Source organism: Staurois parvus, unplaced genomic scaffold (assembly GCF_062004578.1).
Source record: "Staurois parvus isolate SC_StPar_1 unplaced genomic scaffold, SC_StPar_1.0 ptg000775l, whole genome shotgun sequence".
Taxonomy (NCBI): Eukaryota; Metazoa; Chordata; class Amphibia; order Anura; family Ranidae; genus Staurois; species Staurois parvus.
In genome coordinates, this window is record NW_028318571.1 from 694,815 (window position 1) to 719,733 (window position 24,919).

Genomic DNA, 24,919 nt, shown 5'->3' on the forward strand with positions numbered 1-24,919 from the left:
GATGTTCTATTGGATTTAGGTCTGGAGACTGGCTAGGCCACTCCAGAACCTTGATATGCTTCTTACGGAGCCACTCCTTGGTTATCCTGGCTGTGTGCTTCGGGTCGTTGTCATGTTGGAAGACCCAGCCACGACCCATCTTCAATGCTCTGACTGAGGGAAGGAGGTTGTTGCTCAAAATCCCACAATAAATGGCCCCATTCATCCTCTCCTTAATACAGTGTAGTCATCCTGTCCCCTTCGCAGAAAAGCACCCCCAAAGCATGATGTTACCACCCTCATGCTTCACAGTAGGGATGGTGTTCTTGGGATGCAACTCATCCTTCTTTTTCCTCCAAACACGACGAGTGAAGTTTAGACCAAAAAGTTCTACTTTGGTCTCCTCTGACCAAATGACTTTCTCCCATGCCTCCTCTGGATCATCCAGATGGTCATTGGCAAACTTCAGACAAGCCTGGACATGTGATGACTTGAGCAGGGGAACCTTCTGTGCAATGCATGATTTGAAACCATAATGGCGTAGTGTTCTACCGACAGTGACCTTTGAAACTGTGGTCCCAGCTCTCTTCATGTCATTGACCAGCTCCTCCCTTGTAGTTCTGGGCTGATTCCTCACCTTTCTTATCATCAGTGATACCCCACGAGGCGAGATCTTGCATGAAGCCCTAGTCCAAGGGAGACTGACAGTCGTCTTTAGCCTCTTCCATTTTCTAACAATTGCTCCAACAGTTGATCTATTTTCACCAAGCTGCTTGGCAATTGCCCCGTAGCCCTTTCCAGCCTTGTGGAGGTCCACAATTTTGTCTCTGGTGTCTTCTGACAGCTCTTTGGTCTTGCCCATGGTAGTAGTTGGCATCTGACTGACTGTGGGGTGGACAGGTGTCTTTAAAGAGCTCAGACAGGTGCTACTAAGTTAGATTGAGTGGAGTAGAGGTGGACTTTTTAAAGGCACAGTAACAGGTCTTTGAGAGCCAGAATTCTTGCTGTTTCTTAGGTGTTCAAATACTTATGTTCAGCAGTGCAAGACAAATTCTTTAAAAATCATACAATGTGATTTCCTAAATTTGTTTTTCAAAGTCTGTCTCTCAGAGTGGGAATGCACCTACACCAGGAAAAGAGAAGGGGAAACGAAAAGAAAGCAAAAAAAGACAGTAAGAACAGAAAAGCGAGTTCTCTCACCCGGAGCTTCACAGTAAAAGATCCTCAGGGAAAGTCAGCCAGGTTGCGAGACTTCTTGAAGATATCCGTGTGCACACAATATTGCCATGGTCTTCAGGTGTCACAAAAGGACTCTTCCCACTTATAGATAGTAGTTGTGAGGTCTTCCATGTCCCGGAGCTAGTTGACTTTAGAAAACCAGAGAGACTTCGTAGGTGGGTGCACAGACCTACAGCATAGGGGAATGCATGTCTTGGCTGCATTTAGAAGATGTATGGTAAGAGAGGCCTTATTATTGGGTCATCGAGTAAGACGTAGCAGGCATGCCACGGAGTCATTCGTTAAATTGGCATTCGTTAGGCGTTTGCTGATACCAGCCATCTTGCCAAAATGGCGTAATTTTGAGACACTCCCAAAAAGTCGTACTTCGGCTGGTGCCCCATCACCAACACATATCTGGCACCTGTGCAAAGATACGGTGCAAGGTCGTAGTTAACCTATAGCCCCTAGTATGAATCCCAAAACTAGTATCCTGAACCTTAGTGGCTATGGAAAATTTCTGAGCAAAATGGAGAATTTTCTCCTTTTGTGAGTCGGTAAATTGTATAGCTTGGAAAGGAAGGCAGGGATAAAATCTGTCGCCAGACAAACCAAGGAAGCATAAATGGTAGAAAGACTATGACGAATCGGTTCTCTCTTGTGACCGATACTCTCCAGCTCCATCAACAGACTCCCGGGGAACGAGAGGAATGATGGAGGAAATGCTGAAGACCACACCAGAAGCCAGGGGTCTGCTTTCTAACCCCAGAAAATCCCAGAGGTGGAGAGATGGCCACTGGACACCAGGTGGTTGAACTAGGAATTCTGATTACCGGGCTCAAATTATTGGTTACCCAAAATAGGGACCGTGGGGGAGGGTAGCAGGGAAAACAAGGAGCAACGGGTGGCGTCCCTAGATACCAGCAGAGTGCCAGCTCTTAAGCCTGAGTCCTTCAACTCCATAGCTACCCAACGCTTCGCCTTGGCATGACAATGCCAGTCAACCAGCCTAGTGAGGTGGGTTGCTCTATACTAGGCCTGCACATCAGGGAGGCCTGCTCTACTCCAGATTTTGATGAAGAAGCTAAAGTTGAAAGCACGGTTTCTGATGGGAGCATACAAACTCTCGAACACGGAGTTAATTCATTTAAAAAATGAGGGCGGTAGCCGGATGGGTAGAGCTTGCTTTAAATAGAAAACCCTGGGCAACAGCATCATCTTGAGGGCACTGCAATGGCCGAACTGCTTGAGACAAAGGGAAGGAAGGTGAGAGCAACTGCGCAACACATTTAACAAAAGATCCATAGCAAAATTAGGTCCTCTCCAAAAGTCCCTCTGAGAATGTCAACAGTATCGGAAGAAGATCTCGCAGAAACTAAGAATGATCCACCTTGGGGAAGTAAACATTGGCAAAGGTAACCTGCATATCTTGATTCTTCCTTTTCAGCAAAAGAAAGCGACCTCAGGCATCCTGTCGCACAGCAGCAAAGGACCAGGGAACCAATTTGGCAACCAGAATGCTGACCCCTTTAGATATTGAAATGGGTGAGGGACTGTGATACGCCCATGGGAAGTCTCTATTAGTCAAATGAGGAACATCGTCACACCTAAAATGCGTTTCCTGTAGAAAGGCAAATTGAATTTTACTTTTCTGAAGGTCGGATAATAGCTGAGAATGTTTCTCTGAGACATTCAGACCTCGCACATTGAGGGAGGTAACCTTAAGGAGACCCATGACAAGCCCCTAGAGAGTTGGATAAACAAAGAATCGGGAGAAAGGGACACAACAGAGCAGCCCCGGGCCAGAGAAACAGACAACACAAGACAAAGCTCAGAACAGGAGGAGGTGAAGGAAAGCAAAGGAGGGGAAAGGAGAGGGAGCTGCGGCCGAGTAATATACCACCTATCCCCAAGTACAAAGATAAAGAAAGAGGAAAGGAGAAAAGGAAAGTGGAGGAGGGTGAGAGGGTAATAATCTACCAAACATGTATTACTTGGGTCCCTAACGGGGCACACCAGTACCCAGGCTGGGAACCACTTTATTGGCAGGTGTCAGGAAAACAGAAACAGCGAGGATGGAGATGTACGGATTGGGGATCCTGAGAGAACACACTGATAACCCATACATACCATAGACCTGAGATACAAAATTAAATGGGACGGCTAGACAATAATAGCACTGGCACATAGGATGGGAATCTGAGGCCAGTTGCAGCCCCGAACTACTGCAGCTGAGATGAGGGGAAAGGACAACTGTCCAGTCCCTTTATCCATCCCGATGGCACCAAGACATATGGAAGTCCAGTGACCCAGCTGAGAGTGCAAACAGTACAGTACAGGTAAAGTCTAAAGGAGATATAAAGTCACAGGACAGACCCCATAGCCCCATTAAAGAAGACACCTCCCAAACCATGGAGAGCATAAGATAACAAAAGCGTCTCTCCCAAGAGACCAAAGGTGGGAGAGCATCAGTATGGGGAAGGGGGACTTGTCCACAGCCAGCAACCCAGCAATCCAATATGTATCACTCAAAGTCACCGGTTGCCTACCGCCACACCGAAAAAGGAGGGCGGGAGAGGGCATTTAGGCCCAGCCGGACCTGTACTTACTGCAACAGCCCTGGGCTCTGAGAGTGTGCAACAATCTAAGGATGATGGGACGTTCAGGGGGGCATAATAGGAGCACAGGAGATTCACAAGCAGCAGTAAATGAAGCCAGCAGAGCAGTGGCACACACAGGCAGCAGTAAATGAAGCCACAGGACAGTGACATACACAGGAGGATGCTGGCTGAGACCAGGAAGGTGACCGGGGCACTAAACCTGGTGAACACGATCCAACTCCAACTCAGCAGTAGGCGGTTTCCCCAGCAGTTGATTCAGGACTGCCACCACCGTAGAATGCAAGTCCAGGCCCATGGTGGCCTCAGGGATGTCCACCGGTTGTGATTTTCTCCATCATCCAGCTGCAGCTAGTAGTTAAAAAGGTGGACGTGGAGGGCCTGTTGGTTAGCCTCAAGGGTAGCAAGCCAGGTATCCATGCATGTAGAAGCTATCTCAAGGTCTGCCACCTGTTCCTCAACAGTGTCCACCTGCTTGTGGAGATCATGCGGTTCCCTGGAAAGGGCATTAACAAAGAAAGTGGCCATGGCTTACAGGTCTTGCTTGGTAGGTCTGCCGTGAGTTCCCTAATGGCCCCCTCTGAGCGGCCATCAAGTACCAGAACCTGGATCAGAGAATCCTGGCACAGCTGAACTGTTGCAGTGCTTCCCAGGACAGAGGTTGGTGGCTGTGTGTGCACGATGGTGCCATCTTGGAAGAGGCACAGGTGAAGATCTCGGGTGCTGGCAGAGGAAGTAATGTGTAATTTCAGGCCCCCACGTCTCCCCAGTGGTTTGTGTCAGTCTCTGGTCCCTCAGCATGTGAGTAGAACAAGGACGTGCAGCTCAGCTGTCTGCTTTCTGTCCTGATCCGTACAGAGCTGAGTGTTCTCACTCTGCCATCGCTAAGCCACGCCCCAATGCATCAAATTTTCGATGATCTCAATTGCTGCGCTACATCTGTATTCCGATGTTGGATCTTTAATAACACTTGGAACCTAGCATTGAAAAAAGGCAGTTCCTCCAAGGACTCTCTTAACAGTTTAAAAGATGAGCCAGTGAGTTGAATGTAAAAAACAAAAAAAAACAAACAGATTCCCCCATCCACACATTCAAAATGGTTCTGCTTCTTCGTCAAAACACAGTGATCAGTATTGCTGGCTACAGCTGATGGCACTGATGGTTCGGGAAAAACCCAACCAGGTGATTGGACCAAATTTCCCAATTTCCTCCTGAACTGACCAAATTTCAATCCATGTATGGCCGCCTATAGTGCCTGAACAAATATACATCAATACCCAGTCTGTCTCCCGATTGATTCATAAAGAGAATACAGTTAATTCTTTACCATCACATTTTGTCCTCTCTAATAAATTTATCAGTGAGGGCTGTAATATTTCTTGCTCTGCTATGCTGGGCGCAATGGCTGGGGGGGACTTTATGGACATAGAATTCTCCCGAAACACTAATAAGAAATAAACCATCCCCAAATTTCCGGTCATCCTGGGTATTCTATTCTTTGGTTTTCTGCCCAAAATCCCTTGATTAACTGGGGAGCACAGACTATACATTTTTAAATCCCCCCTTGCAAGTTACACTGTAGATAACCTTCTCAAAAAGGGTCCCCACTAATCAAAGAATCACAAGAAGGTGGGGTAACTACTCAGTTGTATAACAACCTGCCACCACAGTCCTACGAATTTCAGGATGTCTGTGATAAAAAAGTATCCCTATCAGTTACCTCCTCCTCACCCATAAAATTGTCCCATTGACTTGCTCCCAGGGGTGGAAATTCCTTTTTGGTTGCTTTTTTTTGTGTGTGAGAATCTGAAATAAAGATGCTCAGGGAGTGGCTTGATGAGCCTTGTCCCTTGTTGGGGGAAAAAAAAAAAGACTCCACCTTGCATCCATGCTATGATTACAGGCATTTGAATAAAATCATTAAAAAAAACATTATCCACTTACCTTAATCTCTGAAATGTTGGAAAGACTCTACTCTGCCAAAGTCTTTACCAAACTAGACTTAGAGAGGGGAATATAACCTTGTCCGCCTTCATCAAGGAGACAATTGGAAGATTGCATTTAGTACTAGATATGGTCTTTGGTCATGCGTTTTGGGCTTTGCAATGCTTCCGCAACTTTTCAATCCCTGTGGGATTTGTTGGACCAGTTTGTTATTGTATACTTGGATGATAACCTTATCCTGTAACTGTTCTCACTGATCATAAACATTTAGAAGTCATTCGTTAGTCTTCAAAACAAAAATATTAGTCTCTATTCTGTTCCAGGTTCAGTGGTTATTATCTCATTTCAACCCAGGTCAAAGAATGGTAAGTCTGATGCCATATTGCATAGGTTTTCTGGGCCTCTCCAAGAAAGCAACTCTGAGTCCTGACTCAAAAGAACTTCCTGCATATGGAAACACACTGAGACTAAAGGGGGATAGACCCCCACTATACTAGTGCCAACACCATGGGTGGTATCCATCCCTCCCTCCCCCCTCCTTTACCGCCCTCCTTTTTTCTCTTTCTTTCCATTTCTCTTCCTCACTTTGGGTGGGTAGTCTATCTACCCATTGCTTAGGCCACGTGGGGTCATCCTGGGCATTCTACTGCGAGCCAAGTCTTGGCTGTTTAATGTTGCCCCTTCGTGTGATAAGTTTTTTTAGCTTGAGTGCCAATGTTGGCAGCAAAACTTTTAGCCTGACCGACATTTGGCCTCCCTTGTATCTCCTGAAGGAGTCAACTAAGTATCCTGTGTCATAATGTGCTCCATACATTACTCTAAGGCTTTTTTTTGTGTATGGGATTGTACCTCACTGGCACACCTGTAAACCTGGTGTTTCTGTTTTATTATTCTATTTTCCTGCTTTTCACCTGTATTGTACTGAAAACTATAAGGAAAAGAAGAATCTGGAAGAATTCTTGACTCCAGGATCTTTGGGAACAGCATCTGGTTCATTTGTAAGGATATGCACCAGAGAAAAACTCTTGGGAACCTAAGAATATTTATGCCCCCAGATTGGCAAGAAAATTCCACCCAAGGTTTCCTGACAAACCTGGCTCTAAGATATCCAAGGGCCATTGTGGAAGGACACTGGGACCTCTGCAGTGTCTGGTCGTGTCCCTTCTCACTGTGCCATCTGAGATGTTAGACAGCTATCTGTTTCCTTGGCCAATCTTGCTTTCTGTCTTGTTTCTGGTGATCCTTGAACTCTTTGCTCCTCTCATGAACCTCCTGATGTGTTCCATGTTTCTGCATTTCCTGTTTGCCAGATTATTGTGCTCGCCCAAGCCAATATCTTGATCCTTTTGGTCCTGTTACTGTCCATGTATTCACTATCACTTGTTCCTCAACTATGCTTCTGCTTGATTCCAGCATGCAACCACCTGTTGCCAGCCTTTGGCTCGTCCCTCGACTATGCTTCTTCTTGATCCTTACTTGCTACATCTGCCATTGTACCCTAACTTGGTCACCTTGTGATGGGGGGACCCTGAGGACCACAACCTGGCACTTGCATGTAGAAAACCCATCTCCACCAATAGGCATTCTGGCAAAAGAACAGTTAGTGCTTAGACCCTGCACCTTGGGTGAGCCTGTGTCATCTGCCAGGATGACCTGCTCGTGTACTTATCTTGCCGGTCAGTGTGAAGATCTCTAATGCTATAGCTACTGGTCTCCGAGCCTGGCCATGACACACTCAGTTGCAGTTATAACCGGCATTCAGCAAATGTTCTGCTTTTCCAGTGCTTTAGAAGACAACAAACTTCCTCAGGTTCCAGTGGTATCACAAGAATGATGAACCCATCACAATTCACATTGACTCTACATTCAAACTGGTTAATCCCGAGTGTCCTAAGGAAATTAGAGCTAATACCATTACACTCAACACCTCTGTGAAGATAAGACCGAGTTCTCAACGTTTTTCAAAATGGTGTTTGATGGTATGAGTTTCGCAAAACTTATCCATGTTGCTTATCAATTTGAAACCAATACTGAGGACCATAAGGAGTGTCATGGATGTCACATCTGTAAAGGTCCGTCGACCATCGAGGAAAATTTACAAGCAGAAAAGGTTATTGTTCAACATGAAGTGTACTCACAGGACATTGGTAACATATCAAAAAGGGACTCAACCTTTTTAAGGATAGTCCACTCTACAAATTGAACCCAAATTACTTTGAGTTGGAAGTCATATACAAGATCAATCTGTTCAATGAGAAACAGAAGCCCTTTGTTGTTACGGGTCGACATCACATCACTGCATTATTGGTTTGGTATCACCACAACCAAATTCAGCACCAATTATGGCACTTTATAGAAGGCGCAGTACAATCTGCTGGTTTTTGAAATTCAGGGATGAAAATATGCATATTCTCCATGCTTCCCAAATGTGTCAAGTATAAAAAAATTGGGAGCAAGATATAAATAGCAGCAAATGGCAGAGCTCACAGCCAACAGAGTAAGTACAGATCTGCCTTTCACCAATGTTAATAGACAACAGTGTAAACAGGTTCAGTACCTTGCAAATGTCTTCTGGAGTTATTGGAAGAAGTTTCTTTACAACCCTTAAGGTCATGGCAAATGGCAAACTGCCTTCTCAAAGGGAGGCGAGAAAGATTGATACACGTTGCTGCCTTCTCCTCTGATAACACACTCAGAAACTGTCTTTGGTGCCATCTTACAGACAGCAGTAATGACTTTACAAATTTTACAGTATGTTATTGTTTGTATTATTCTTCCATGTTCTTCCCCTTCTTATTTTGCAGGTGTTCCTTGATCAAAGTCTTCACTTAATGTTTGGACTTAATTCTCAATGGTTTAATATTTGAAATGATATATTTCGATGGACAGTATCATGTTACATATGCCCTGTTTGTTTGCCTTTAAATAATTGTCACTTCAAGAAGAAGATCAACACAATTCGTGATGAGATCTCCAGTGTCAAGCTTCCTTCTCTAACCAACATACCAGGCCCAACACCAAACTCAACACTCTCCTCCTTCGACCCTGTTACCTCCAAGGAAGTTACCGATCTCCTTTCCAAAGCCCACTTCACTACCTGTCCCCTGGATCCTGTCCCCTCACGACTGTTGCAGCCTCCTTCCTACTCTATCCTAAACTCTCTAACCCACATCTTCAACCTCTCACTCTCCATGGGCACCTTTCCCTCCCCACTCAAACATGCACTGGTTACCCCTAGTCTCAAAAACCCCTCGCTGGACCCCACCTGTTTGAATAACTTAACTCCCTGCTCCCATTTGCCTCCAAGCTTCTCGAGCGCCTTTGTTCACAACCGTATGAACTGCTATCTCACCGACAAACAACCTTCTTGATCCCCGAAAGTCTGGCTTCCGCCCACAACACTCCACAGAAACTGCCCTACTAAAACTCATTAATGACCTACTAACTGCTAAAACCAATGGCCATTACTCCATACTCATACTCCTTGACCTTTTCGCTGCCTTTGACACAGTCGACCACCCGCTCCTCCTCAGTAAACTCCACTCCATAGGCCTCCGTGACTCTGCTCTCTGAACTCTGGTTCTCCTCTTACCTTTCTCAGCGCACTTTCAGTGTCACATACAACTCCTCCTCCTCCGCTCCTCTTCCTGTTGGGGTACCCCAAGGTTCTGTTCTTGGGCCCCTCCTTTTCTCTCTCTATACCTCCTCCCTGGGCCAACTGATAACCTCCCATGGCTTCCAATACCACCTCTATGCTGATGACACACAGATCTATCTTTCCACTCCCCAGCTCACCCCCTCAATCTTCTCACGTATCACAAATCTACTGAGCGACATATCAGCATGGATGTCACATCACTACCTCAAACTCAATCTTTCAAAAACTGAGCTTGTAATATTTCGTCCTCCCCGATCCCCCACTCACGACTTTACCAGTAAGATCAACAGCACAACCATTGGTCCTTCCCCTCATGCCACGGTGCTAGGAGTAATCCTAGACTCTGACCTCTCCTTTGGGTTCCACATGCACTCACTGGCTAAATCCTGCTGCCTCAACCTCTGAAACATTTCCAAAATCCGCCCCTTCCTGACCAATGACACCAAAAAACAATTTATCCATGCCTTGGTTATATCCCACCTCGATTACTGCAACTCCCTCCTCACTGGTCTACCATTACACAGGCTATCCCCTCTTCAGTCTATTATGAATGCTGCTGCTAGACTCATACACCTTACCAACCAATCAGCGACTGCTGCCCCTCTCTGCCAATCCCTTCACTGGCTTCCAATAACCCAACATATAAAATTCAAAATACTAACCACAGCTTACAAAGCCATCCACAACACTGCCCCTAGCTACATCATCGACCTCATCCACAGATATCGGCCAAATCGCCCACTCCGCTCCTCCCATGATATCTTCCTCTCTAGCTCCCTCATCACCTCCTCCCACGCTCGCCTCCAGGACTTCTCCAGAGCCTCTCCCATCCTCTGAAACTCCCTACCACAGCATGTCCGGTCAGCCCCCACCCTGTCTGCCTTTAGACGATCTTTGAAATCGCACTTCTTCAGGGAAGCCTACCCCACCTCCACCTAAGCACTATACTTGAATCACCTACACCAGATCATCCCCCACAGCTATCACCTTTTGTATCATCTCCCCCTTCCTTTAGATTGTAAGCTCCACGAGCAGGGCCCTCACATTCCTTCTGTACTGAAATGTATTGTAATTGTACTGTCTCCCTTATATTGTAAAGCGCTGTGCAAACTGTTGGCACTATATAAATCCTGTATATAATAATAATAATAATTGTGTCCCTTCCTTACTTTGTAGCTAGGAGATGCTCTGTATAGCTAGTCCCACCCTCTTTTCAGCGTGTCTTTAGATTCTAAAATATATAAGCATGATTCTTGTGAGCTACTATGGTGTATTTTATAATTTCTAAAATAAAAAAATATTATTTGTATTAAAATTACAATACTACTTTATTTACTGAATTGCAAAATCAATCAATGAGGTTGTGAGATATTAAATATGTGGGTCACTTACACCACACATATACCCATACTCGCGTGAAACTTAAATAAAAAAAATAAAAAACGTCGCGCTCCACTAATATAAAAATTATAAATTAATAAATGAATATGCTCCCCAAAAAATATATACATATATGATATAAAATTCAACAAATATATATTTGTGATTCTACTGCAAATTCATGCTTTTTTCCACAATCCGTGAAATAATACGTGTATAAAACTTATGCAAAAAATTATATATATAAAAAATGTAAATTTGTATATATCATAAGTCCACACAGTGATGTGCTCTCCTCGTGTGCTCCTTCACCAGTGTGTGCTCATCTGATTTCTATGACCAAACCGTTAAGTGAGGTCAAAAACAGATTGTGTCCCTTTAAATGGACTTGTAGATGAATGGAGGTTTATATCCCTGTCCCAGACGGATGGAGGAATGAGTGGAGTATTTCCCTTTTTCCAGCAGAGGGTCTTGCTCTTTTCCAGAGACCTACACCCTGTTCCAAATTATTATGCAAATTCTATTTAAGTGTCACAAAGATTAAATATTTTGTTTTTCAGTTTCACTCATGGATGGCATTGTGTCTCAGGTCTATTTTGATCACTGAAAACAATTTTGGACATCTGAGATAATTAAATTGGCAGGTGAGCCCAATTTAACCTCCCTGGCGGTATTCCCGAGTGTAGCTCGGGGTAAAGTTTCAGTACCACAAGAGGTAACTTAGCATGCGGCTTACCATGCGGCGCTGCTCCGGGATCTGTTCTTTACTTACCTTGTCCTGCGCTCCCGCGATGTCCCTCCTGCAGTGTCCCTGGCAATGTCCTCCGGCAGATGCCGACATCTGTCATCTGGGTTCCGTCCCCTGCGAGCGTCGCGACGTACGGGGACGGAACGGCGAAAAATTTGAACATGACAAAAAGTGACATTCACTAAATTCACTAAAATCACATAGTAAAACATTACTGTATCAAACCATTTCACATACATTTTGTCCCAGTGCTTTGTCCTGTGCCCTGCCTGAATTTTTACTGTTCTTTCTGCCTGGAAACTGAGAAATGTCTATGGCATTCAAAAAGCGTCCCTTTAGGTCAAAAGCAATTTTAGACCAGCTAGAGAACAGCGATAGTAAATTTGAACCACTTGCAGAATTGAGTGATGATTCGTGGGGAAATTTGTCATCAGACACTGAAAACGATTTTGCTCAGTGATGTGCGAACTTGGCGCTATATTTTAAATTTCAGTGTTTTTGGTTTGATTATATTATTGAATTAAATGTATTATTATATTATTTTTTTATGATTATTTATTAAATTATAATTTATGATTTCGTGTTTCAAATTGTAACATACCCGAGATGTTTACTAGACTCTTGTTCGGACAGATTTCAGTGAGTTATTCCTAAAAATTACAGGCCTACAATAAAAAAAAAACATATTTCCATGCAAAAAAATGTACTGCCTTGAGCACAGAAATATGGATATAATCAGACCACTAGGGAGGTTAAGGAAAAACTACTAAAGGAGGGTGTTCCACATTATTACGCAGAGCACCATTTTCAAGCAATATGGGGAAGAAAAAGGATCTCTCTGCTTCTGAAAAGAGTGAAATAGTTCAATGTCTTGGACGAGGTATGAAAACATTAGATATTTCACGAAAACTTAAGCATGATCATCGCACTATTAAGAGATTTGTGGCTGATTCAGAGCACAGATGAGTTCGTGCAGATAAAGGCACATTGAGGAAGATTTCTGCCAGATCCATGCATCAGATTAAGAGATCAGCTGCTAAAAAACCATTACATAGCAGCAAACAGATATTTGAAGCTGCTGGTGCCTCTGGAGTCCCACCTTCTATTTGGCCACCACTAACCAATGCTCACAAGCAGAAACGGCTGCATTGGGCAGAAAAATACATGAAGACTAATTTTCAAACAGTCCTGTTCACTGATGAGTGCCGTGCAACCCTGGATGGTCCAGATGGATGGAGTAGTGGATGGTTGGTGGACGGCCACCCTGTTCCAACAAGGCTGGGACGTCAGCAAGGTGGTGGTGGAGTCATGTTTTGGGCCAGAATCAGGGGAACAGAGCTGGTCAACCCCTTTAGGGTCCCTGAAGGTGTAATGATGACCTCTGCAAAGTATATGGAGTTTATGACTGACCACTTTCTTCCCTGGTACAGAAGGAAGAACTATTCTTTCCGTAATAAAATCATCTTCATGCATGACAATGCACCATCTCATGCTGCAAAGAATACCTCTGCATCAATGGCTGCTATGGGGATAAAAGGAGAGAAAGTCATGGTGTGGCCTCTATCCTCCCCTGACCTCAATCCTATTGAGAACCTTTGGAGCATCCTCAAGCAAAAGATCTATGCGGGTTTACATCCAAACAGCAGCTCTTGGAGGCTATTTTGACATCTTGCAAACAAATTCAAGCAGAAACTGTACAAAAACTCACAAGTTCAATGGATGCAAGACTTGTGAAGCTGCTATCAAATAAGGGGTCCTATGTTAAAATGTAACGTGACCTGTTAAAATGTTTAAAAATTTAAAATGTTGTTAAAAGTTTGATTGAAATAGCTTTTGATTTCAGTAAATATGCTGCAAACACAACAAATTACAATTTTCAGTTTTTTACAACCCATAAAGTGTTTTGAAACTTACTGTACGTAATAATTTGGAACAGTGCATTGTAAGTTTTTTATGTTTAAAAAAAATACTGTTATCATTAGGAGGTTTGTTCAATAAAATTTAAATTGTACTCTAAATAGTTGATAACATGAGAATTATGCTGACTGTTATTTACATCAATTATTTAGGTAAATGAGAAAAATAGCATTTGCATAATAATTTGGAACAGGGTGTAGTTTCCTGGATTCGGGAGGATGGATCGACTTATCCCTCTCTCCTCCAGGGGGTCTCTCCTCTCCTTATAGATCCTCTCCTTATCTCTACATGTGTGTGAATGTCATGTAATCAAAGAAGATGATATAGTGCCTTATCTCCTTTTTATAAAAGTATTTATTAAGCTTTAAATGTAATGCACTCACATTTTAAAAAATATAAAACCGCTTTATATTGCAATATATATTGTCCTCTGGGGAGGGGCTCTGATGTCACGACGCTTAAAGGAAAATCACACGGCGAGTATAAGGAGTGTGGAGAACAGAGGACAATATATACTGCAATATAAAGCAGTTTGTTGAATTATACATGGTATATGTATATATTTTTTGGGAGCATATTAATTCATTAATTTATAATTTTTATATTAGAGGAACGCGACACGTTTTTGTGTCTTTAGATTCTGTTCTGAGCACTAATTACTGGAGCTAGACATACTATGATTTTTTTCCCCTTTTATTTTAAATCAGATTTTATTTAAACTATGATTTTTTTTAGGTAAATATGTTAGTTCGTGAAGATCTGCACACATTTTGAATTAAAGCATTATACAATCTGCAAGATGTCATTAGATTCAAAAGTCACTGTTTGCTAATTCTACAGTGACTGTAAGTTATAGCTATCTTTCCACAACTGGACCAGTGTAAAGAGATCACACTTTCAGTGCTTGGATTGGACAGGCAGAATATTAGTGCATATTCATTATGTGTGAGGTCACATTTAGTGTTTTGGCACACTTAAACACATCATTTTGAGGAATATTAATGATGGACACTGTGAATATTGTGGACTTTTGAATGTATATGAGTTGGTGCACAAATTTGTGGGCATATATATATATATATATTTTTTTTTTTTTTAATTGGGATTCACTATAAAGATCACCACTTTGGTGGATTAGCCCCTTCAAGTCCGGACACCTTAACCCCCTTCCTATCCAGGCCAATTTTCAGCTTTCAGTGCTATGACACTTTGAATGACAATTGCTCGGTCATGCAACACTGTACCCAGTTAGCACTGTTAGCAGTTTTTTGAGACAGATAAAGCTTTATTTTGGTGGTATTTATTCATCACTGGGATTTTTATTTCTTTTGCTATGTAAATGAAAAAGTCCAAAAATTTTGAAACAAAAAGTGTTTTTCCTATATAATTTTGCAAATAAATAATATTGCATCATAAATCTTGGCCAAAGATTTATTACGGAATGTATTCCGTAGTAAAAAAAAAAAAAAAACCCAAATTAATTTATAACCAAAAATTATAATTTTTAAACTGTTTTTACATTTTTATTTTACTTTTTTATATTATTTATGTTTTTTTTTAATACATACTGTCACCCTAGCAGTACAGTGTCACCATGATGACACTGTACTACTTGTGGGTGGTGATGAAGAATTTTTTTTTTTTACATTGATTGCTTTTACACCCATAAAGGCTGTAAAAGCAATCATTTCTCCTTCTCTCTGGCTGGATTCTTGCAGCCATTGAGAACTACTGTGTGAGCTGTGATTGGTCACAGCTTGTCACATGGTACAAGGCTGTTGTGAATAGCCTTGTACCATGTGACCTCTGTGATCGTTCACAGATTTCACACGTAGTAAGCAATGATGTCAGAAGTGAAGTGACATCTTGCTTACTACTCTGCATGTGATCACTGATTGGCCAATTAGTGATCACATGATCGAGACCTCACACAGAGGTCCCATACAACAATCAGTGCTCCACTGTGTCTGGAGGACACAGCGGGCACCGGATCGCGGTGCTGTGCACTCCCAAGGAGCGTGCACAAGCAGGGGGCGGGGAGGCCGTTTATAAACGGCCACCCGACGCTGTACTGCCACCATCCGGCCATTTATATACAGCGGCTGGACGGGAGGTGGTTAAGATTTAAGAGATCACATTCATAGTTTTGTCACGAGTGATCAGCTTATGAGAAACAATGATCTTTTCTTCTATTATTGTTTGTACATGGTGTTTAGAGTTTTAGTGGATTTATAATCACTTCATCACTAGTGGAGCACTGCACTATTTTTACATAAAAGCACAGTTACCTGTAAACGACTCACCATAAGAGACCATTCTTTAGCTTTCAAAAGAATCACCTGACGTCCTTGAGGCATCCATGCAACTAATACAGTTACCGCTCGAATGGTAAGCCAACAAACATAGAGGCCACAAGCAGCTGTGTACAGTTCATGTATTTTTGCAGTTCCAGTCCAAAATGACATTAGCCAGCGTCCTACACATACTTCACACATACAAAAGAAAAAAGAAAAAATCCTTCAGTTACTTGGAGAGACAAATATCCTGCAAAATAAACTTTCCCAGCTGAACTTCTGGGAAACAACTAACCTATAAATATACATATGCTTAAATACATATAAGGACATTGTTTTACCTGTCAAAAAATGTGTATTACTGTCTATACAGTCCTGGGATTTAAACAGCCCTGCCACATGACACCTCCCTGTGTGGCAGGGCAGAAGACATGTTTAATCTCACTGCAGGTAAATAATATGTACAGGTCTGGTCCCTGCACTTGCTTGTGACTGGACAGTGAAAGAAGAAACACACTGAGTTAACCACTTGAAGACCAGGCGTGTTCTGACACTTTTGTATACAAGTAAAAATCAGCAATTTTTTTTTTGCTAGAAAATTACTTAGAACCCCCAAACATTATATATTTATTTTTTGCAGAGGCCCTAGAGAGTAAAATGGTGGTCATTGCAGTTTTTTTATGTCACAGGGTATTTTCGCAAAGGTTTTTCAAATGTAATTTTTCTTGTTCAAACTTTTTATTGGGTTTTAAAGTTACATGACATACAAAAATATGCAAAGTACGTTCACAGTAGAAAAAACTGTATAGTTCCAATTGTTGTAAACATAGGGGAAACCACAATGAGTGGGAGAGAGTAATACAAAATAAAAGGAGCAGAGTATTGTTAGATGGAAACAAATGAGTGGTACTCCTAGGACATATGGACGGGTTCCTTGGATGGTGAAGAAAAAACAAGTGGGATAGTGTGAACGGACAGAATTAAAGAAAAAAAAAAACAAGAAAAGGGGAAAGGAAAAAAAAAGGGGAGGGGGGGAGCGGACAGAGCGTGTGACTACCAGAATAGAGAGGGGGGCTTGGGACCGAACCAACGCTCAGGAATACCATCAAAGGGGAGATATTATTACGGGAGGGGCAATGATTCGTCAAAGCTCGGGGGGAGGAAGTGTTCCACTCAGGGGGACCACTCTAACAAAAATTTAGGGACAGTGTCTGTAATGGAAGCTTCCACTTTAGCCTGTATCATTGCCTGTGTCACCTTATTCCGAAACGCCAGTATGAACAGGGATGGGGTTTTCTAAGATTTAGCTATAATTTGTTTGGCAGGTGTAGTGATATAAAATATGCAAAGTGCAGCGCTTTATAACAAATTATGAAGTTCGACCTCAAAAGTTCGATCGGAAATCGATCTATACACACACATAAATGTTCATAGGATCGAGCGAACGATTAGTGAACACAGCTTATATCGGATCCGGGAAATGGCAAGAATGCGCACTCACCGACCGCACATAGGAAATGCGCGTTTTGTATATTCAATCAAACGGATGTCGATATTCCACAGGGAGAGATGTCCTCAATCGATCTGCTGGGCTTATGAGGCCTCCTTAGTTTGAAAATGGATCAATCACGGCACACGTTCCTTCCAGATGCAGGTATCCCTCCTCTGGATGATATGTAGCTGTGTCTGCTGACCCCCTTTAAAAGCAAGCACCAAGACCTCCTCGTGGTCTGGGTGGTAAAGAGGCGTCACAGGCTATCAGTTCCTCCTCAGGCCTTTCATGCTAAGGCACATCATCAGAGGGGATGCTGACAGCTCTGTGACAGATGCCAAATGATTAAATAGAAAAACGCGGGATTCGCGCATGCGCAATGAATCGCCGCCATTTTCCGGAGGACCATGCAACTGCGCATGCGCGCACATCGAAGCGCCATTTTGCCATAGATATACAGAGCCGTCAGCAGTGGCACATCTAGCCACGCTGACAGGGCACATAAAACAGCGTGATTGAGCCTAAAATTATGGCTCCAAATTCCCAGGGAGGTAGGATAGTAAACTCTTTCCAATTTCCATCCAAATATTATGGCAACAGTGCCTCATCGATTAGTTCACCACTATGAAGGTGACACAATAAGGGGACGATGTTAGTAAACCCATATTATAAAAAAGCGCTCCGAGTGCCCAGGTTTCAAAACATTGAATATATTAACAGTGTGCCACTGCTGACGGCTCTGTATATCTATGGCAAAATGGCGCCTCGATGTGCGCGCATGCGCAGTTGCATGGTCCTCCGGAAAATGGCGGCGATTCATTGCGCATGCGCGAATCCCGCGTTTTTCTATTTAATCATTTGGCGTCTGTTACAGAGCTGTCAGCATCCCCTCTGATGATGTGCCTTAGCACGAAAGGCCTCAGGAGGAACTGACAGCCTGTGACGCCTCTTTACCACCCAGACCACGAGGAGGTCTGGGTGCTTGCTTTTAAAGGGGATCAGCAGACACAGCTACATATCATCCAGAGGAGGGATACCTGCATCTGGAAGGAACGTGTGCCGTGATTGATCCATTTTCAAACTAAGGAGGCCTCATAAGCCCAGCAGATCGATTGAGGACATCTCTCCCTGTGGAATATCGACATCCGTTTGATTGGATATACAAAACGCGCATTTCCTATGTGCGGTCGGTGAGTGCGCATTCTTGCCATTTCCCGGATCCGATATAAGCTGTGTTCACTAATCGTTCGCTCGATCCTATGAACATTTATGTGTGTGTATAGATCGATTTCCGATCGAACTTTTGAGGTCGAACTTCATAATTTGTTATAAAGCGCTGCACTTTGCATATTTTATTTATACCGGAGGTGGTTGTGATCATCTTTAGTGCTATTAGCTGCTTGCTTGATTATTTTATTAGTAGCGCTCACTTTATTCCATATTGTCAGGTGTAGTGATATGTAAGAGAAGTTTAAATAGGAACTTGGATATCCAGGGGGCTCGCAAATTTAGTAAGGCAATGTCTGGGGTAGGAACAGTGGTTTGTGCAAGAAGAGTAGAAAACATATGGAAGATTCCTACCCCAAAAACTTGAACTACTGGGCAGGACCACCAGATATGGAGATATGTTCCTGCCATCGCACAACCCCAAAAACAATCTCGAGAGTAACCCAGAGTATACGTATTTAGGAATCCTTGCCGGAACTAAGTACCATCGAGTCAAGACCTTGTAATTAGCCTTGACCGCTACCACGTTCTGTGAGGAGGATTTGGTTGCCAACAAAATGCGGTCCCATTTGTTGGGGCTCAGCTTGGAGCCTAGGTCCCTCTCCCACTTAGCGACATATGAAGGGCCAGGGGAAGACCCAGGAGTCAATAATAGAGTGTATAGAACGGAGATGAGGCCCTGCCTGTGTGGGTCTTAATTGCACGCACTTTCGAAGAAGGTCATAGAACGAACAGAGCTTGAAGTGGATGATAGGGGGTATAGAAGTGCTTCAGTTGAAGGTATCGAAAGATTTCCGACGCTGGTAGTGAATGAGATTCTCGAAGGGAGGGGAAGGATTTGATACCTGTGTTGGTCAAAAAGTGATGGGCTTGAAGAAGGTTAGCTGAAGACCAAAGCGCAAAAGAACGTGGAGAAGACCAGGCCGGTGGGAAGGCCGGGTTTCGAAGATGGGAGAGAAGAGGGTTATGTGGCGATTGGAGTGGATATCGGGATTTGAGTCTATCCCAAAGGGAGATAAAGTGGGAAATAATCCGATTCCGAATTGTACAATGGTCGGAGCCATAGTAGGTTGGCTAGTGAGAGAGGATCACTATCAAATGATTCAAGAACAACCCATTGCGGTATCTCATGGGTCGCATGGTATTTTGGGAGTTGTGCAAGATGTGTGGCTTGATCATATTTAGCAAAATTTGGGAGGCCCAGACCTCCTATTAATTTTGACTTTTGAATTGTAGAACAGGGTACTCGAGGGCGAATAGGACCCCAAATATAAGCGTATGTGCGCTGTTGCAGAGAGCAGAGAAAATGTGCTGGAACAGGGATGGGAAGAACTCTAAATAGGTATAGTATCTTTGGCAAAATAGACATTTTAACCACTCTGCTTATTCCCATCCAAGACAGTGGCAGTGAAGACCAGTTGTGCACAAGACCAGTAAGATGAGTGAGCATTGGTAAGTAGTTAGCGCAGAATAAGTCTGATAAGGCGGCTGTCAGCTTAATGCCTAGATATGGGATAGATTGGTGGGACCAAGTACAAGATCTCCTGAAAGGAGAAGAAGATATTCAAAACCATAGATTTTTGGGGATTAAGGTGAAGGCCGGAGATGTGGCCAAAGTCTTATAGAAGCCGGAGTAGGATGGGGCAGATGTAAGTGGCAAAGTCAAAAAGAGGAGTACGTCGTTCGTGAAAAGGCAAAGTTTATGGTGAGACCCGCCAACCTCGAGACCGCGTATGTCAGGATTGGTTCTAATCAAAAGGGCTAGGGGTTCAATTGCTAGGGAAAAGAGTATTGGTGAAAGCGGGCATCCTTGGCGAGTGCCTCAAGCTATTGGGAAAGGGGCCGATTTGTGGCCCAGATAACAAACATGAGCTGAGGGGTTACAGTATAGAGAAGAAATCCAGGTTAGGAAGTGGGTTCCAAAGCCCCAGCGTTGTAGAATACAATTGAGGTAAGACCATGAGACATTGTCAAAGGCTTTCTTAATGTCCAGTGACAGGAAACAAGTGGGGATATCAAGGGTACGAGCAATGAGCGAAAGAAGGGCTGCATGTCGCACGTTGTCACCGGCTTGCCGTGAAGGGATGAAATCCACTTGATCATTATGTATTAGGGAGGCTATAATTGGATTCAATCAGGTAGAGAGGATTTTTGTGAGAAGCTTGATATCGATGTTGAGTAGGGAGATAGGTCTATAATTATACCAGGCAGAGTTGTCAGAGTTTGGTTTCGAGAGCATAATTATAGTAGTCAATACTGATTCGGGCTTAAAAGATTGACCTGTTTGCTATGTTGTTCAATGAACAGAAGTCTAGCATTCTTCATGATTCTCATCTGAGATTCCTTAAGGTTTGGGAACCTTGGATATGTTATTCCTTGCCATCCTTGCCTCCTACTAGTTATGGCCTCTTATAGTCACTGCCTGTGCTAGCCCTGGATCCATGATCCTTTTAGTTTCCCTTCTTCCATGTTTTCTCTCTGATTCCCCTTTTTGTTTTATCTTCTTTTTCTTTTCTTCTAGCCGTTTTTCTTTCTTCTTTTTTTTCCCCTGATATTATGTTGGATTACTGCTGCTATTTGGTTCGGCTTTTGCCATCCCTTCTTGATGTCATTGGACATTTCGTTATTAGACTAATACAAGTCAGCAGGATGTCTCTGTTTATGTGTTATTATTCTGCTCTGCACCTGTGTGGGCGTATTTTGAGCTTGTTGTATTCTTAAAACAAAAATTTCTTAATAAAAAATATTGAAACAGAAAAGATTGACCTGTCAGGATAGCGTTGAAGGCATTGGTCAGCACGGGGAAATAAGATGAGCATGTTTCTTATAGTAGGAACGGAAAAACCATCTGGGCCAGGGCATTTTCTAGTCTTTAGATCTTTGTGATTTTTGTGATTGGCATCTCAAGGACTTCTAGATGCTGAGCAGACAAAGTCGGGAAAGAGAGGTGAGCGAAGAGGTTCTCTGCACGGGACTGTTCGAAGGGCTCCGTCTGGGAATATAACAAAGCTAAGTGCTTATGGAAGATTTGTAATATTCGCGTGGGATTGCTAGTGTAGCTACCTTGAGATAGTTTTAGGCAAATTGGTTTGGCAATGCGGTCTAGTCTACGGAGTGAAAGAGCCAAGAATGTATCTAGTTTGTTCGCTTTGGTGTAATAATTGTGCCGAGATCTACGGAGGGATAGCTCAACTTGGTCTGTCAAAAAGAGATCAAGTTCCAATTGGGATTGTTCTAAGGCTTTGCGGTTGCGTGGAGAGGGATTAGTCTGAAATGCTTGATAAGACTGATTATAAAAGCCGCCTTGAGGCTAAGGCATGTTTGTCGCCTTTCTCTGTTGAGGAATGACGATTTGCTAATACAGACCCCTCTAAGGACTGGCTTATGTGCTTCCCATAACAGGAGAGAGGAGATATCTGGGGTGGAGTTCGTCGCCAGGTATTCTTTAAGGGCTATCTCTAGGTCTAGGCTAAGTGTTGGGTGGGATAATAAATTATAGTTGATTACCCAAGAATTGTCAGTAGTAGAGGGGGATAGGGAGGAGATAGTCGTGAGAACAGCGCTGTGGTCCGACCATGGTATGGGGAGGATGTCAGAAGTAAGAAGTCGGGAAAAGGAGCTGATGGTGATGAGAATATGGTCAATACGCGAGAACATTTGGATGTTCAGGGTGAGGATGTTCAGGGGTCCCATGGTGGAAGTATGCAAACTGTGAAAATGAGATACCGTATTTGCTGGCGTATAAGACGACCCCCTACTTTTCCTGTTAAAATATAGGGTTTGAGCTATACTCGTCGTATAAGACTACCCCTCTTCCAACACACACCAAATAAAAATGAAAAAACATCAGATTTGATTTCAATATGGTATGCTATTTCAGTATGGTATTCCAATGATGGGGTGCTATTCCTCGCTCTGACACCAATGATGGGGCATGATTCCTCGCTCTGACACCAATGATGGGGCACTATTCCTCCCACTGACACCAATGATGGGGCACTATTTCATCCACTGACACCAATGATGGGGCACTATTCCTCCCACTGATACCAATGATGGGACACACTTCCTCCCACTGACACCAATGATGGTGCCCCATCATTAGTGTCAGTGTGTGAGGAATAGTGTCCCATCATTAGTGTCAGTGGGAGGAATAGTGCCCCATCATTAGTCAGTGGGAGGAATAGTGCCCCATCATTGGTGTCAGTGGGAAGAATCGTGCCCCATCATTGGTGTCAGTGGGAGGAATGGTGTCCCATCATTGGTGTCAGTGGGAAGAATCGTGCCCCATCATTGGTGTCAGTGGGAGGAATGGTGTCCCATCATTAGTGTCAGTGGGAGGAATAGTGCTCCATCACTGGTGTCAGTGGGAGGAATAGCGCCCCATCATTGGTGTCAGCGGGAGGAATAGCGCCCCGTCATTGGTATCAGTAGCAGGAATTGCGCCCCATCATTGGTATCAGTGGAAGGAATAGTGCCCCATCGTTGGTATCAGTGGCGGGAAAAGTGCCCCATCATTGGTATCAGTGGGGAGAATAGTGCCCCATCGTTGGTGTCAGTGAGGAGGAGGAATAGTGCCCCATCGTTGGTGTCAGTGGGGGAGGAACAGTGCCTCATCGTTGGTGTCAGTGTGGAGGAGGAATAGTGCCTCATCGTTGGTGTCAGTGGGGGGAGGAATAGTGCCTCATCGTTGGTGTGAGTGGGGGAGGAATAGTGCCCCATCATTGGTGTCATTGGGGAGGAGGAATAGTGCCCCATCGTTGGTGTAAGTGGGGGAGGAATAGTGCCTCATCGGTGTCAGTAGGGGAGGAACAGTGCCTCATCGGTGTCAGTGGGGGGGGAACAGTGCCCCATCGTTAGTGTCAGTGGGGGAGAGGAATAGTGCCAAGAGTGTCACAGCATGGTGCTGCTGCACACTTACTGGCCGCTCCCTCACTCGATTTTCGAGGGGCCTCTTGGCTCCGCCTCCTCGCCGGTGATTGGTCGCCTGTGTGCCTTTCCAGTGCTGGCGCCCAATCACCGGTGAGGAGGCAGAGCTGAGCGGCTGTGCGACCATCGAGCGGCCGACCTGAAAGAAGGAGCAGCCGTGCTTCCTGGACTGGATCGTCGTGGGACCGGGACCGGAGCAAGGTAAGGTACAGCAGCCCCCTGCCCGTCCCTGTACTTAGTGTCCCTTCCGCCACCGCGCCGCCCCTCGAAAAAGTGCTGCCCTGACACCGGCTCGCCGTATACCGGCATATAAGACGACCCCCAACTTTTCAGAAGATTTTCATGGGTTAAAAAGTCGTCTTATATGCCGGCAAATACGGTAAGTCCGAGGTTGAGCACATAAGGGACGGTCCCAAGGGGGAGGGGGGGGGGAATGAAGGTGGGAAGTCACACGGAAGTAGGAGAGTAGTGGAGAAAACAGCAGATGAAGGGAGAGGAGAACAGCTAAAGACACTGGTCTGGCCCCCGGGACAGGAGCGTGACGAACGGTCCGGGGGGTCAGAAACAGCCCGTGCAATACAAGAAACCTGTACCGTATAGACTAATGGTGGGTGTGCAATGGCGAACATAGGGGAGAAGACATCCCGAGTGTAAATACAAACATGCAGACGCCAGTGGTAGCAACAGGAGCTCGAGGCTCCCTAGATAGCGGGGGAGTCTGGGGCTCAGGCAACACCGGAAGGAGGCTCACAATAACAAAAAAAAAAAAGGGAGAGGTGCAGAGGTTATGTTGCGGATATTGCCAAGCCCAGGACTGCCAGGCAACCAGGAGAAGCTCCAACAAACCAGGCGACCAAGGCTGAATAACCTAAGGGAGGAAGCCACAATACATTAAGGAAGATATAACATAATGAAGTGAAGTTAGCAAAATGTCAGGAAACAATGAAACCTGAGCGACAACATATGCATAATAGCAAAACACAAAGTCAAGGAAAGGCCTTGATGTGGGCAGGTGGATGGCTGGACCAGGAGGCCATCAGGGTAATGAGATCCAAAGTGGGTTCTTAAGAGGGCAGGGAGGAGCCAGAAAACCAGGGAAGGTGGCCATGAGGGCCGGACTGCAGGAGGCCGGCTGTAAGGAGTGACCAGCTGGGGATCCAGGGCCAAAAGGAGGTCCTCCAGGAGTGATTACAGTGGGAATAGGGAGCAGCAATAACGTGCAGTGATAGAAGGTCCAGGTGGTATGATCCCAGTGACAGGCATGACCCAGTATAGGGCGAGGTAGGGGTAAAGGATACGGGTGAGAGCTTTAGCCCATAGAATCTTGGGGGGCTGGAGCTGGAGATGAGAAACGTCCGCATTTGTGGGCACTGAGCTGACCTGAGGCGGATGTTGAGGGGTGATTTTTCTGGGGAGAGCAGGATGCAGACCTTCTGCGGGATCTATCTGGAGTGGCCGTAGGAGGCTGGAGTTGGTGTAGTGTGTCTAGCAACTCCTCTGAGATCCTACAGATGT

At 44.3% G+C, this 24,919-nt stretch overlaps 1 protein-coding gene across 1 annotated transcript in view; it reads right to left on the bottom strand.

The window, feature by feature from the left end:
• The window catches only part of MARCHF6 (membrane associated ring-CH-type finger 6), a gene marked incomplete at its 5' end in the record, with an annotated part of 388,473 nt that overhangs the window by 216,332 nt on the left and 147,222 nt on the right, over positions 1-24,919 (bottom strand). Inside the window, one exon of the mRNA XM_089654544.1 lies at positions 15,766-15,947. Within this exon, the coding sequence (XP_089510670.1) occupies positions 15,766-15,947 (182 nt within the window). The remainder of the gene's footprint in view (positions 1-15,765; positions 15,948-24,919) is intronic.